Source organism: Myxocyprinus asiaticus, chromosome 5, assembly GCF_019703515.2.
Source record: "Myxocyprinus asiaticus isolate MX2 ecotype Aquarium Trade chromosome 5, UBuf_Myxa_2, whole genome shotgun sequence".
NCBI lineage: Eukaryota > Metazoa > Chordata > Actinopteri > Cypriniformes > Catostomidae > Myxocyprinus > Myxocyprinus asiaticus.
This window is the reverse complement of record NC_059348.1, coordinates 188,148-203,753: the sequence shown is the minus strand read 5'-3', so window position 1 is coordinate 203,753 and position 15,606 is coordinate 188,148. Positions and strand designations below refer to the sequence as shown.

The 15,606-nt window shown below is 38.3% G+C and overlaps 1 protein-coding gene across 1 annotated transcript in view; it reads left to right on the top strand.

Moving 5' to 3' along the window:
- The window catches only part of LOC127440723 (cadherin-2-like), a 124,653-nt gene that overhangs the window by 74,987 nt on the left and 34,060 nt on the right, over positions 1–15,606 (top strand). The window contains exons 4-8 of the mRNA XM_051697499.1: positions 2,029–2,249; positions 5,790–5,942; positions 6,471–6,626; positions 6,747–6,891; positions 13,232–13,404. Coding sequence (XP_051553459.1) covers positions 2,029–2,249; positions 5,790–5,942; positions 6,471–6,626; positions 6,747–6,891; positions 13,232–13,404 — 848 coding nt within the window. The remainder of the gene's footprint in view (positions 1–2,028; positions 2,250–5,789; positions 5,943–6,470; positions 6,627–6,746; positions 6,892–13,231; positions 13,405–15,606) is intronic.

The following is a 15,606-nucleotide window of genomic DNA, read 5'->3' as shown; positions in this document are numbered from 1 at the left end:
ACAAAGTTTCCAATATGTTCATCAGTAGATGAAGACGTGGAAATATAGAGATCAAGATAGAATTCATTAAAAGTATCAATGGCTGAGGTAAAAATTTCACCATCAGCAGATTTCACTGAGGGAATGGTAGAAAAAGACTCTCTCTGCTTTATATATCTAGCCAGAAGTTTTCCTGCTTTATCCCCCGACTCAAAGTAAGCCCTGAATAGCCAAAACTCCACCTTCTGTGACAAAATAGTGTTATATCTGTATTTCAATTGAGTCAATTCTCTGAGGCCATAAGACGACATTCGGCACTTCAGCGCTGCCTCTGCACTTTTAATATTCTCTTCCAATTCCATGAGTTCTCGTGCTTTGGATTTTTTGATGAATGAGGCATACTGTATGATCCGACCCCTAAGAACCACCTTAAGTGCCTCCCAAGCCACGCCCACAGAGGATACTGAGGACCAGTTGGTCTCCATATACACATTGATTTCAGCCTTTAACATTTGTTGGAAATCAGGATTTTGCAAAAGGGATACATTAAAGTGCCAACATCAGTGCAAAAGTGATCTTCCGTTGATGTAAGAGTTTCTTGCATTCCTTGAATCGATCACGTTTCTCTCTTGTCGAATTCGCAAAGTCTAGGAACAAGAAAATTTTGTGGTTCTTCCAAGAAAGCCTTCCTTTACACTTTGCCTCATGTAACACGAGATCTTTATCGGATGATCTAAGAAATTTGGCCAGAATTGTTTGGGGCCTGTCTCCCTCCACAGATCTCTGAGCCGGAAGCCTGTGAGCTCGCTTGATTTCCAGCTTATGACCTGTTATGTCAAGCAGACTCGGGAAGAGCCTGTCTAGGAATTTCACCATATCTCGGCCTTCCTCGTCCTCAGGAATTCCAACAATTCAGACGTTGTTTCACCGGTTACGATTCTCAAGGTCTTCCAACTTTTCCCAAACACGCTCCAAGTCCGTCTTGGTCACTAGCGGTTTAGCAGCTAATTCCTCTCCAATGATAATGGATCCGTTTCTCAACATCTGACACTCTTGTAACCATCTCAGTGAATTTCGTCTCCATGGCAGTGATCGATTGACATATTACAGCAAGATCCTCCAAGTCAGCAACGACCTTTGCCAGCATTGCTGACATGCTCAACAGCTGATGCTGAATCTCTTTCACCGCACCGTCCAAATTGAGTCCCTGGTCTGCAGCCTTGTCAGGGGTATCAGCTTGAGCACGTAAGTGTCTTTTAATGTCTCCAGAGCCTAAGGATTTTGAATTCTTTGACATATTGTCTTCCTAGAACAGTCAAGAATCAGAGTGTGTCGAATCTCACCGGTTTATGACATAAAAAGTATTAAAACTAGCAAAGTGCGCAGAGCTCGCTGTTCACCCGTCTGACCCTCGCATGGCGCCACACGACTCCTCGAGTTAAAAAACATTAATTGCAGAGAACATCTGTTTGATAGTGACAATTCTTAGTGACAAACTGACTTGCAGACTTTGGAGCACATTTACTTCAAAATGATCTAATGCCACATTCCAGACGAAGTTGGAGGTAGGAATACTCGTTGAAATTTCTGACTTCCAACCTAAATGCTTTCCCCTCAATCACGTCACATGTACTTTACACATGTCAAATATAGTAGCTATTTAAAGAGCAAAACAAGTGAAAATATAGGCATTGATTGATACACTAACCATTCTTCCTAACATCCTCTTGTATATTCATTGTATATTGCAAGTTCATACATTTCGTGCAATGAAAATACTTAAAAGTTTGTTTTTAGGTTTCACAAAACCCAGCTCTGCGTTGTGCTTGTTGATTGCTGCCGTCTTGGAAATTACATCAAATTCATCTCACAGAGGTTGGGGTTGATTGATCTACCCTGACTTCACAAGTTGGATGGCAGACTTCAAACGGCATTCCAGTCATTATTCGTATATCCCTCATCATTACTCAGGGATCATTGTTGTCAGAAAATTTGAAAAGCCCTTCTCTAAAGAACTGATTATACTGTATATGTTTGTTTGTGTTGTAGTGAAGTATATGGACTGTGGCCGAGGTGTTCGTGTACGGTTTGAATGCAGTCAGCCCGACGACTTCAGGATATCACTTGATGGAGTTGTTTACGCACTTCGACCGCTGCACCCGTCTCGCTCCTGGACCTCACCTCTGCTCATTAAAGCCCAGGATGAAGGGACACAACAGCAGTGGCACACACAAGTCACACTACTGCCCTCTGGAGCCCAAACATCACAGGTACAACACATGCATCATACGTACACATGATAAGTAATTTGACATGGTAACATATTTTTATATGCTATTGCAGGAGTTTTCAAACTGGGGCCAGAAGGGGATGGTAGGGGGTCTGTGAAATTTTTTTTTTTTTAAATACAACTCCAATTCCAAAAAAGTTGAAACAGTATGAAAAATGCTAATAAAACAAAAAGGAGTGATTTGTAAATTATATTCACCCTTTGCTATATTGAAAGCACTACAACTAAACATGATATGATGTTTTATCTTGTGAATTTCATTGTTTTGTTTTTTTTTAATGTACAGTAATTTCAAATCAGATGATTGTAACACGCTCCAAAAAAGTTGGGACAGTCGAGTGTTTATCACTGTGAAACACTTTCTTCTAATAACACTTAAGCATTTAGGCACTGAAGACACAAATTTGTTAAGTTTAGAAAGTGGAATTTTCCCCCATTCATCTTTCAGCTGCACAATTGTGTGGGGTCTACATTGCCGTATTGTGCACTTCATAATGCACCACACATTCTCAATTGGAGATGGTCAGGACTGCAGGCAGGCAAATCTAGCACCCACACTCTCTGCTTATTCGGGCCGTTTGTGGTTTGAAGTTGTCCTGCTGGAAAATGCTGGGACATCCCTGGAAAAGACGGTGATGGATGGCAGTATATGCTGCTCCAAAATTTTTTCATATCTGTCTGCATTAATGGTGCCCTCACAGATGTGCGAGTTACCCATGCCATGGACTCTGACACACCCCCATACAGTGACAGACAGTGGCTTTTGGACCTGACGCTGATAACAGTTTGGATGGTCCTTTCCTCTTTGGCCCGAAGAACATGACGGCTGTGCTTTTCAAAAACTATTTGAAATGTGGACTCGTCGGACCATAAAACATGGTTTCACTGTTCTACTTTCCATCTCAGATGAGGCAGAGCCCAGAGAAGTCGGCAGCGCTTCTGGACAGTGTTGATGTATGGCTTCTGCTTTGCATAGTAAAGTCTTAACTTGCATCTGTGGATGCAGCGGCGAGTGGTGTTGATTAACAAAGGTTTACTAAAGTAATCCCAAGCCCATGTACATGATATCCATTACAGATTAATTATGTTTTTTAAGCCTTTTTTAAGTGATGTCTGAGGGAGAGATCATGTGCATTCAGAAGTGGTTTTCATCTTGCCCTTTACACACAGAGATTTGACCAGATTCCTGAAACCTTTTAACTATATCATGCACTGGGGGCCTGGGTAGCTCAGCGAGTATTGACACTGACTACCACCCCTGGAATCACAAGTTCGAATCCAGGGCGTGCTGAGTGACTCCAGCCAGGTCTCCTATGCAACCAAAATTGGCCTGGTTGGTAGGGAGGGTAGAGTCACATGGGGTAACCTCCTCGTGGTCACAATTAGGGGTTCTCGCTCTCAATTGAGCGTGTGGCAAGTTTTGCGTGGATTGCGGAGAGTAGCATGAACCTCCACATGCTGTGGGTCTCCGCGGTGTCATGCACAGCGAGCCACGTGATAAGATGTGCAGATTGTGCAGAAGCGGAGGCAACTGCGACTTGTCCTCCGCCACCCGGAATGAGGTGAGTAACTGCGCCACCACGAAGACCTACTGTGTAGTGGGAATTGGGCATTCCAAATTGGGAGAAATGGGGATAAAATAAAAATAAAATAAAAAACTATATTATGCATTGTAGAGGGTGAAATGCCCAAAATCTTTCCAATTTGTCTTTGGGGAACATTGTTCTCAAAGTTCTGGATTATTTGCTGAAGCATCTGTTGGGAACTTGACAAGTCTCGAACGATCCTTGCTCTTGAAGGAAGGAAGCTTCTTATTTACTATGACACGATTGCCTCACCTGTTTAACATCTCCAGTTTCACATCGCCTTGATATTTCAACTCGTCAAATTGTTATTAGTCTTAAATTGCCCCTTTCTCAACTTTTTTGGAGCGTGTTGCAATCATCTGATTTTAAATTACTTTATTTTTAAAAACTATTAACTTCACAAGGTAAAACATCATATAATCTGTAGTTTTCAATTTATCAAAGGGTGAATATAATTTACAAATCTCTACTTGTTGTTTTTATTAGCATTATTCATAATGTCCCAACTTTTTTGGAATTGGGGTTGTAGTAAAAATGCTTAAAAAAAAGTTTGACAACCAAATGAAGCCTAAATGCTTGTAATGCTGATTGCAAGAGATGCAAAACATGCAAGCTGTATGCAATACCAGTTATTTAGAACTGACTGCAATCAACAACTGCAAACCATACCAGAGTTCACATGAAGAGACCTCAGACCACCATTTCAAGCAGAATTGAGTGCGGTTCACTGGTGCACTCCTCTGAATGGGGGTCTATGGCAGCCCTATGAACCATTTGGAGGAAAGTTATGAAATTTGGCACACTGACTGTGGATAGTGTGAGAAGTCATCAGGCCAATTTTGGGGTCTCTCAGTCAAATTCTTGCTGATACCTTTTCAACCCTATGGCCTAAAATAATACTTATTTTTTTCTTCTGGTTTCACTCCTCATGCCGAGTTGATTGAAACTGATATTTTCAATTTACATCAGATAATAGTAATATATCATTAGCAGTTTTTCACTTCTCTCACAAATCTTGTCCAATTTTCTCTTCTTGAACCGTGTTTATTAGACTGTTTTCTGATTTTGGTGTTGAACTTCTCAATAAAAGTTCCTCTGACTGTCTGTCTTTTCTGGCTTTGCTTCTCCAGTGTGAAAATTCACTTCAGCTCAAAAAGGAATGGCCAGTTGCATCTTACTTATTAAATGGTTGGTGGTGGTATAGCAGTGATCATCTTTCGTTGAATATTGTCCTTGTGAAGAAACCTCCAGTCTTTGTTGTTTCTCTGCCAACGTCCCTTCATTTATACCTGCTGGGAGCTCTGGCTGCCATCTTATACCAGTTGGCCCTTTTTCTCATGGGGTTCCTCAAGAACTCTTCTTCGCTGTGTGTCATGTCAGAGTGTTGGTGTGGTTTAGGAGCTCTGTTTCACACTTTGACATGTGAAGTGATGTGTAACTACTTGCAATTAGAGTCTGGTTATGATCAGTTGGCTTATTGTATTGTCTGATCTTCTGACAAGTGATCCGTCAGTGTAGGCAGGTGGGACTTTCTTTATATGTTCATATTTTATCTACTCATGCAAGCACCACGCTTCTGACATTTTCAGTGGCTGTCCTAATGCTTTTATGGCTTCTGGTCCTTAGGAACTGGCCAAATACAGTATCTGACCAGATTATGTTTTTCTTGAATATCAAAAGCAAAAAATGGTATGGTCCTAAAATAGGTTTCATTTTCTTTATAATGTATAAAATATATAAACTTCCTTATATTGAAGCATAATTGTATTAAAATTCCACCGCACATGTTCTTGACAGATTTCACTGATGCATTACAATGTATAAACCTGTGTGACTGCAGAGGTGGACTCCTGCTGTGTATTGGTGAGTTGCTGTGCATCTCTTCAGCGTTATACACATTTAACCTGTCTCTTCACCTGTGTCCATATCCACAGGAGCAACACATGCCCAAGAGAGATTTACCAGAGATAACATTTCCCTCCCATCACATAGACATGTCACTCAAACGCATGAAGAGAGATTGGGTCATTCCTCCCATTAATGTGGCAGAAAACTCTAGAGGGCCTTTCCCAATGAACCTGGTCAGGGTAAGAACAACACATGAACACATACTACTCATCACTTATGTACATACCTAGTATATCACATACAATCCTTATGTACTCACACTGCACACAGTACACAGTGTAAACACAAAGTATTCTCAAGCATATTAATGCAGGATAGAGAATCTGCTGTGACTTTTAGGATATATGTGGTATTTTGTTTCTTAATACTCGTTCCTGGTCTTATTGTGTGGGATTCATACATTCAGTTTTTCATCAAAATGTAGTAACTTGCTCCACTTTCCTTTATGGCTGACTTTCCACTTAGGCCGCACAGGCTATTAATTAATGTTAACCAATAGTGTAATAACTTCTTGTTATGGGCTACTGTTTTAGGGAATGCAACCTGTCTATTATCTTCTTAAACAGAGTAATTTAATGTAATTAGTAATTTAATTAACTTTAATATAGTAAAGGTTATGTCTATGACAGGAATTGAAATGGGTTGTGAATGCAGATTGATATTGACTAAGTTCAAGTTTTGATATCGATATTTGTGCTGTCCTGTAGATTCGCTCAGATAATGATGAGAAGGTGAGTTTACGCTACAGCGTGACGGGACCTGGCGCTGACCAGCCGCCCACTGGTGTGTTCTCCATTGACCCCATCTCTGGACAACTGTCTGTCCTGAAGCCACTCGACCGCGAGCACTTACCCAACTTCAATGTGAGTTCAGCACAACACACATGCTGAGTTCCCCAGACTTGATGTTGTTTATCTAGAAATGACGACATGTTTGTAGCCATGGTATTTTATTTGTTTCTACTCTGTGTCTAATGACATCAGTTAAGAGCACATGCTGTGGACCTGAATGGTAATCAGGTTGAAAACCCCATTGACATCATGATTAACGTGATTGACATGAATGACAACCGACCAGAGTTCATCCATCAGATATGGAACGGAAGCATTCCTGAAGGCTCCAAACCAGGTACAGACGTCATTAAAACTATTACCAGCAGTGTTTCTTAACTGTTACGCTTCAGGACTCAACTGAAGTGGTGACCCAATGCAGTACATCAATTGTTTATGGTACAAAAGTACACAAAAATGTCTTTTAACCCTTACATGCATGGGTGTTTCCCCAAACATTATTAATTCCTGGGGTCTTTAGAGATCTGGCATGCATATCTATCACAAATGGATCTACAAATGCCTAGATAGTTAAAAAAAATTTTCAAGACAATTAGAATAGAATTAGAATCATATTTATTTATTTATTTATTATATATATATATATATATATATATATATATATATATATATATATATCAAAGAGATGATGCAATAAATGATAGAACGGGATTCGTTCCTTCCACACTGAAATTTTATGAGACAAATTACAGAATTTCAAATGTACATCCAAATGACAATAGTCATACCATACTGTTCATGTGTTACACTTCCTATACTTTACTTCCTTGTTGCCTCTCCGGCAAATAGCAATATCAAATGTTAATCAAGTCAATCACTGAAACAACAGCTCCACCCTCAGTAACAAATAGTTTGTATTATACTGTATGTATATGTATACGCATATTGTAGTCACTTATATGAATATAGTACTGATTTCACAAGTTCGCCTGGCCATATAATCTTTAAGTGATAAAGGGTAAATTAATTTGGCTTGCTGTCCACAAAGGAGCAGCTCGAGGATGAGGCTCGACTCGAGCTTTAATTTACCCCCCTTACGGACTACTTCATATATGCCGGAAGCTATAGTGCAGGAACTCTTAAAAGACTGAGGATGGAGGTGGTGAGGTGGAGGGATGCCGGAGAGACTTTCGCTAGAGTGAGGTAAGCGGCGGTTTATATATCTTGCAGGTTGATTGGCAGATTAGGTGAGCAAGCCCCTCATAACCTTAGTTTAATAATTCAATTTCACAAGTTTGCCTTCCCAAATGACCTTTGAGTTATAAAGGGTAAACTTATTTGGCTTGCTGTCCGCAAAGGAGGGGCTCGAGGATGAGGCTCAACTCAAGCTCTAATTTACCCACCAAAAGGTGCTTAAATAAACTATGGACAGCAAGCTTGTGAAGATGGATTTATGTGCTTTAGATATTAAAATCATATCTAAAGTTATAATATCTATTTAGTATTTTTTCTTAGACATGTATGCAGATATTACACGTTAAACTGTACCAGAGCTTATTATTAACTTTCAGTGTTCTAACCCCCCCCCCAAATGAGTGAAAGCAATAAAATGGGAATACTAAATTACATACATTGGTAACAAGAAATGCTAAAACAAAAGTAAGGGCTCTTAAACTCGATGCACCAAAAATAGGTAAGCGTAACTGCACTGCTGCAACAGTGACTCTGGAAAATAGCTCAGACGGGAGCTCACACTGCAATTCAAATGGAAGAACCTCATGAAAATAACCATGAATGATCACACTGCATTCGAATGGGAGAGTACACAGAGTAATTAACATGAAAACCCACACTGCATTAGAACGGGTGAGCCCACACTATGATTTGAACGGAAGAGCTTGTGACCGATGTGTGAGAGCTTTCACTATATCGAAACGGGAGAGCCCACTCTGCATTCAAATGGTGGGTGGTGCCGATTAAAGAACCTAACCGAATTGAGGTTTGTGACAGGTCAGGCTCTTAGATTTAGTTTAGAGGTAAGAGCCAGTTGTGATCGATTGACATGTTTGATACCTGAGGATGCTTAAACCAGACTAAAGGTAAATTAACATTGCCTGGGCTCCACCATACTGTATTCATATAAAAATAATTAATGCTGTATTTAAAAACGAGCCCCCGCTATGCGATATGAATGAGTTGAATCCTCAAACATGGGACTGCCTAGCATTCATCGAGAGAGCCTACACAACAATGGATGGAGTCAGAGGTGCCTAGTATTCCTGAGAAACAGTGTAGTAGACCATTGTTTAAGTCATGTTATTTTGCACTTAAACAATTAGAGACTGCAGAGCTCTTAGAATGTTAAAAAGATTGGCTTGTGTCAAAAGACCACCTAGTGAATCAGTTTGTTACTGGGGCAAACCTTTGTGATCGTAGTTGCTACCTCTATATAGAAAAGCGATTTGAGGAGATATTAACTGCGATGCCGGTTTTATGGAGATCTGATCAGGTGACCTGAAGCTGCCTGGCTGTTGTAGAAAACATACAAGCATCTCTGCAAGGGACAGGGAAAATACCTCTACACTGTTCAAATTTCTCTTACAGCAATCTACAGTAATTCTTAAATACAACAGTTTGCTGTAAAAAATGTTTCATTCTGGTAGAAAAAGAGCAGGCTCATATTGAAGTGTCTAGTTTAACAGTAAAAAGCTGTTATTTGCATTTTGGGAAGATGAACATTAAAAATCCTAGTGCCATCTTGGTGACATCTAGTGACATTTTGAACCATATATTTTAAAACCCAAAGTGTAGTATAGATCTGTGGCTTATTGTCAGTGTTCACGCTGTTGACACATAAAAACAATACTGGATCCAACCCTGTCACCCTCATTCTTCACTTGTCTAAATACAATTAAAAAAGTACAATTAAATCTTTAACATTTTTAAAATAACAGTATTGCACTGCATTGTGGGATCCTAAAATTGTAAAATACAGATCAGGTCTTGCACTTGAGTAAGTACTATATGCTTGGGTTGCATCAGAGTTTTATGGGGACATGTACAGAAGTTTTCATTCAGAATTAATAGAGTTCTTAGAAAAGTCGCCATTATGGTGATTGTGTTCCCTTGGGCTGGGACCTGGGACCTTATTTATTTTTATTTTTTTCTTAATGTTCTTCTGGCCAGTGTTAATGTGCTGTAGTTCAATACATTCATTTGCACTGTGTTACTTGGAAGGAAAAAAGCTAAATTAGGACAGACTATTAGTCTGATCATAAATTGCAAATGCCACTAAATGAGGTAATCGCATTATGTCATTATACAATACAGAAGTAATTGAATTATAAGCATTCAAAGAGAGTTCTGCAATGCAGATTTTTATACTGAGTGTCTGTTGTTAATGGTGAATTTGTGAATTGTCAACTAGACACATACAGATATCAACACTCAGCATACAAAACTCAACAATGGTGACAATCAACAATCATACTTTTAGATAAAAAGTAAAACCTGAACCTTAAAAAGCAAGTAAATAAAACCACAACAAAAACAACAGCAAAATAAACCATTAAACAGTAAAAACAAATCATGTAATTTCTTCATGTCGAAGTGCATGCTGGGAACTGAAGCCATGGCATAGTACAGTAGAACTGTACTGTAATTACTTTGAAGAACAGTAGCTGTCAGTGTTTGATGAATACAGTAAAAAGCTGCATTTGAGCTTTACATTAAGTGTGCAGTATATTTGCAGTAAATTGCTGGTGAAATTGCTGCCACTATTTTAAGAGGACATTTTTTATAGTGTACATGCACTTCAGAGAGCAGTAGAAGCACCTGCAACACCTGATGAGAGGAATTAATACAGAGCAAGGAAAGGCATAAATGTGTAATGTGCAAACACATCTGAAGAGGGGGAACAAGACACCTGCAGGCATCCTTGGGATAGGCCTATAGAGAGAGCTACAATGAAACCAGCATGCAAATTCTGTAAATATAATGGATTTAACTCCTGTAGACATCTGATGAAGGCAAACATACCTGTAGAAAACCCTCTATGTGCATGAGGAATGATAACAGCCAATGGGTCAATGCAAGCATATTAGAAGAGTGCAATACTCTCTACTAGAGAGTAAAGCATAGCAGCTTTATGCAGAAGAGTAAATGAGTACAGCATAGAGTCCTGTTAAGAGCATAGAAGATCTGTTAGAGTGAGCAGGTGAACATAACAGTGAATTCACAAATGCAACTGATAATAACAGTACTGTTACTTATTTAGTTTTAGTACTTTGGTTTATTATTGGTAAAGAAAGCAGTACTCATCAGCCTGCAGGCGATCATACCTGAAGAAAGGGGCAAATAGAGTGATGTCTGCTAATAATAATACAGCAAGAGCACCACAGCCCCCTGCGATCAAGTCGATTAAAAGGGAGTTAGTTTGCACTGATGGAGACATAAAACACATCTGCTTATACTTATTTGTGGGTTAAAAATATGGTATTGGACTCTGTAGCCTGCAAGCCTCTGTTGCATGAAGGAGAAAAAGCGGGTTCAGTTTGCAATGCAGCAACATTGTTCTCATCTGCTTACACTTAAGCACAGGCAGAAGGTTGCTGGTTCAGAACTTGAATTTATGTTGGATTATTCTGGATCATCTGTTCAGCAATCAGGATACATACATGCAGTGGCAGTGTTTCACAGAAACCTAGGTTATGGCTTATTTCCCTAGTGAAAAAGTTATATACCATATTGTATTTAAAATGCATTTATTTCATAAGTATACTAAAAATACATTAACATATCTATGTACTAACTGAAAATACCATGTAATTGCGCTTATTTCATGCTTTCCTCAAATGCACACAGAGAAACTTTGATCACTACAAATGAAGTTGTAAAGTAGTATATCTTTTACAAATGAAATTAGCAGAAGTATACATTGTTCAGATATAGTGTTCTTTAAGAAAGTACACTGGTTTCCATCTACAACTTCTTTTATGATTCTACAACTTGTTTGAACAGTGTTAAAAGTGATTATCACAAAAATGTTCTTCAAGCACAATAAATTACTAGTATGACTAATATTTTCCTAATATATATATATATATACTGTATACTGTTTATATTAAATTACGCCATGTCTGTTCTGAGAACTTTTAAGAGTGCAGATTTCATTTGCATTTCAACATACTGTTATCATATTAACTGAGTCTTATAACTTGGGTGTCTTATTACAAGAGGTTACTAATGCTGGAAACCTATTAATTTAAAAATGATAATTAAAACATTATTTTGAGTACTTTTTTAATTACACTATGCACATTCCTTAAAACACAAGAGTGATACTACATTTACATTTACTCTGACTTTCTTCCCAGTAATACCCACTCTATAATACTATGAATTCCAGTGTCAGAAGAAGTACATATATTAATTCCAGCCGAAATTCAGTTGTGGTGTGGGTCAGCAATATATTATCAGTATAATATTAATGTACAGTATGTCCAGCACTCTTACAGTGTAATGAAGTTGCAATTGTAATATCACCAAACTACATTATAAGTTTACACTGAGTCAATTCTGTGTATTTCAAAAACTAAATACAAGGGTAGATATTTAAAGTGTACTAAAGTATTCTTCAGATAGTTCCATTTTAGCACAACCAAGTATACTTAACACACCTTTAGTTGCACCACAGCACTGCTTTCGGCAAACTAAAGTGCATTAAGTACAAAGTTCCAATTTAGCAGACATTTTAACTATACCAATTTATAGTCTGCCTGCAATACACTTTAGTATACTGAAGCACCCAAGAATAAAGTGTGCTTAAGTATATCATTTTTTCACTAGGGTTTCCCATGGCCGTATCACATTGACATATCAGAGAAACGGAACCATAAAAGCACATTAAAAATATGTGCAAAAAGCTATCACCTTATAGCCTATTAAAAGGACGCACAGACTTACAGATAACAGCAATAGAAAAGCAATACAAACACCCTCGCACCACGCAAATGCTTAGGTTATTTAAAATATGCTTTTTAAAGCTGCTGTATGCAATTTCTGCAGCTCGACCCCATTAAACCAATTTAGTTTCCAAAAACCAGGTAAAGAACTCCACGACACCCAATCCTGAAGCAGGATCCAATCAGAGAAGCTGCCATTAGGATTGAAGCAGAGCTCATCAGTGACCTCTGGCTACTATAAATCATCGCTACTGATGGACCCTTTCTGCTGATGTCATGTTAAGATTTTTGTCTGTGCTATAAATAATTATGTTTAATGAGCATCTTAATGAGGCATTTATACTAAAGAGGTGGGGCTAAACTCCAAAAAATGGATGAGGTACAGGAGGTACAATGAGATCCCGGGTCATCATTACAGTCATCATTATGGTGGTCTGCGGCATCCTCCACTATACAGTGCTCAGAATCAGACCGCAAGATCAGAATTGCATATGCAAATTGCACTCAGCAGTGATTTTGTGGGTGTGTTTGCACTATTGCCTGATCTGCAATTTCTTTAGCACAGAGAGCGTGTGTAAAAAAACACCGCTATTACTGGACGCAATTCATTCTTAGTGAATCTGCCCCTAGGAGTTGTTGAAATGAATGAAACTGCGCTTGAATGTTGCTGAGTGTGTGTGATTTTTATGATCTGTGTGTCTTTGATTTCCAAAGGCACGTCAGTTATGACAGTAACAGCAGTGGACAATGACGATCCCAAAACTCTTAACGGTCAGCTGCGCTACAAGATCGTGTCCCAGAATCCTGACATCCCAAGCGCAAACATGTTCACTATTAACAACATGACAGGAAGCATCATCACTGTGGCTGCTGGGCTGGACAGAGAGGTACAGTATATCAATACCACATTATCTACAGTAGAGGAAAGATAAGTGGACCCATGTTATATGAGGTGTCTTTAATCCTCTGGGGTCTGAGGGTGTTTTTGGGCACTGGAGAAGTTTTGACATGCCTTGACATTTGTGCTTTTTTCAGTTGCTTAAAAACATATTAATGGTTAAAGTCTGATAACACTGTATTCAGCACAAACTGGTCTACAATAATATGTGAACAAAATGTATGTACATGTTTGTATTTTTGAGAAAATAACATTTATGTGTGGTTTTTGAAAAGAAAAAAAACTTTTTAAGTCACTGAAATAAGGCCATATAACACACACTAAACATTTGTTCACAAGACTTTTGAGAACTGGATCTTGTAGCTTAGAGTTTTTGCTACAAAATGATGTGAAAACCATCCTGATCACTAATTCATACAAAACAATATAGTCATTTAACTTTTGTAAAACACATTTAGTGTTAGAAAGGCCATATGCGAGGAGGCGTGGATGATCATGAATATTGATGTGATTCACACCTGAGGACCCCTCCCCTGAGAGAGAATGAATGTGAGGAGACTTAATGATTGAATGTATTGTTTGTAGCTTATTCACAAAATCAAGTTTAAGTTAACAGAATATGACTATATATTTTCTTTACATAAAGACTTCACTTAAAAACTTTAGACCTACACTACCGTTTAAACAGTTTTTAATGTTTTTAAAAGAAGTCTCTTCTGCTCACCAAGGCTGCATTTATTTGATCTAAAATACAGCAAAAACAGTGATATTGTGAAATATTTTTACAGTTTAAAATAACTTTCTATTTGAATATATTGTAAAATGCAATTTATTCCTGTGATCAAAGCTGAATTTTCAGCATCATTACTGCAGTCTTCAGTGTCACATGATCCTTCAGATATCATTCTAATATACTGATTTTCTAATATGGGCATATTTACAGCACATTTTACACATTTACACCCGAACAGATATTTGCAAGCACAAGCTTCGTTGATGATAATGAGGCAGCATAAACACTGGTTAAAATATAATCTAAACATTCATATTATTTTTATATCATATTACATATCATATTTATATCATACAGCATTCAATTTAAATACCTGCTTTAGCCGAAACAACATTTAAATGTAACTAAAACTTGCCTAATACTCTGAATCCTGGCTGGCAAGTCTGGAAATAGTCCAACTAGTAAAATATGTACGTTTATATAAAATAGCATGTCAACTAATGTACGTAAAACTAAAAGACGTACTCATCTGAAATTGTATCCTCGGCTGGATCAAGTCGCTCTTCAAACGTTCCTTGTCGGATTCCCGCTCTTCTTCTGAGGAAAATGTGAACTCTTCGTCACTGTCCAGGAGCTTCCTCACCTGTGTAGCATGCCATCTTCCAAACGCACAGAAAAGTGAATGAACTTAATGGTTTTTAAGGCACTGTTGGGGGCGTTTACCATTTGCATTGATCGTCTCAGCACATTACCGTATGAATAGCGCCCTCTGCCCGTGGGTGGGATCATATTAACGATAATTAGCTGAGCCAGGAGAAACTGTACATCGCTTTGTTTCATACAGATTACATTGCATGAGAATATTTGTTTAAAATTTGAATTGTTTAGACATTTTAAGCTTTCTTTAGACATATGTTTTATGTTTGTGTGATAAGTATTCGCGGAGTTTCAGTTCATTTGTGTGACGTGTTTCAGAAAGATGCTCGTGGAGACAGAGACAGCTGAAAGCGCACCCTGTTTATTTTCTTTATTTTACAAAAGCACAAGGTTTTGTTGTTATTGTGAGTGTACACAAATAAAAGTAGACCCTTTATAGTCTCTAATGATGTCTTACACTTATCTGTATGCCCAAAAATTACAGAGAATTTTAAGTTGTTTCCGCTGTTATGAGGAAAAAATCCAGCAGGACACGCTGGCGCGTCCATCGACCACTGAGGGTTAATTACTATGTACATTTGGTACAATGTACTTATTATGTACTGTAACAGTTCCATTAAACTGTTTCATGTATTTTCTTGAAATTGCAATTTTATTCCCGGCTTTGAGGGGGCGCTAGGGACTTACTCTGGCAGGAAGAAGACCTCTTCTTAAGGAAGGAAGTAAGACTAGTCAGGAAGTGTGTTAGCAGTTGCTGTGAGTGTTTGTTCATCTATGGCTTTCCCTGCACAAAACCCTATG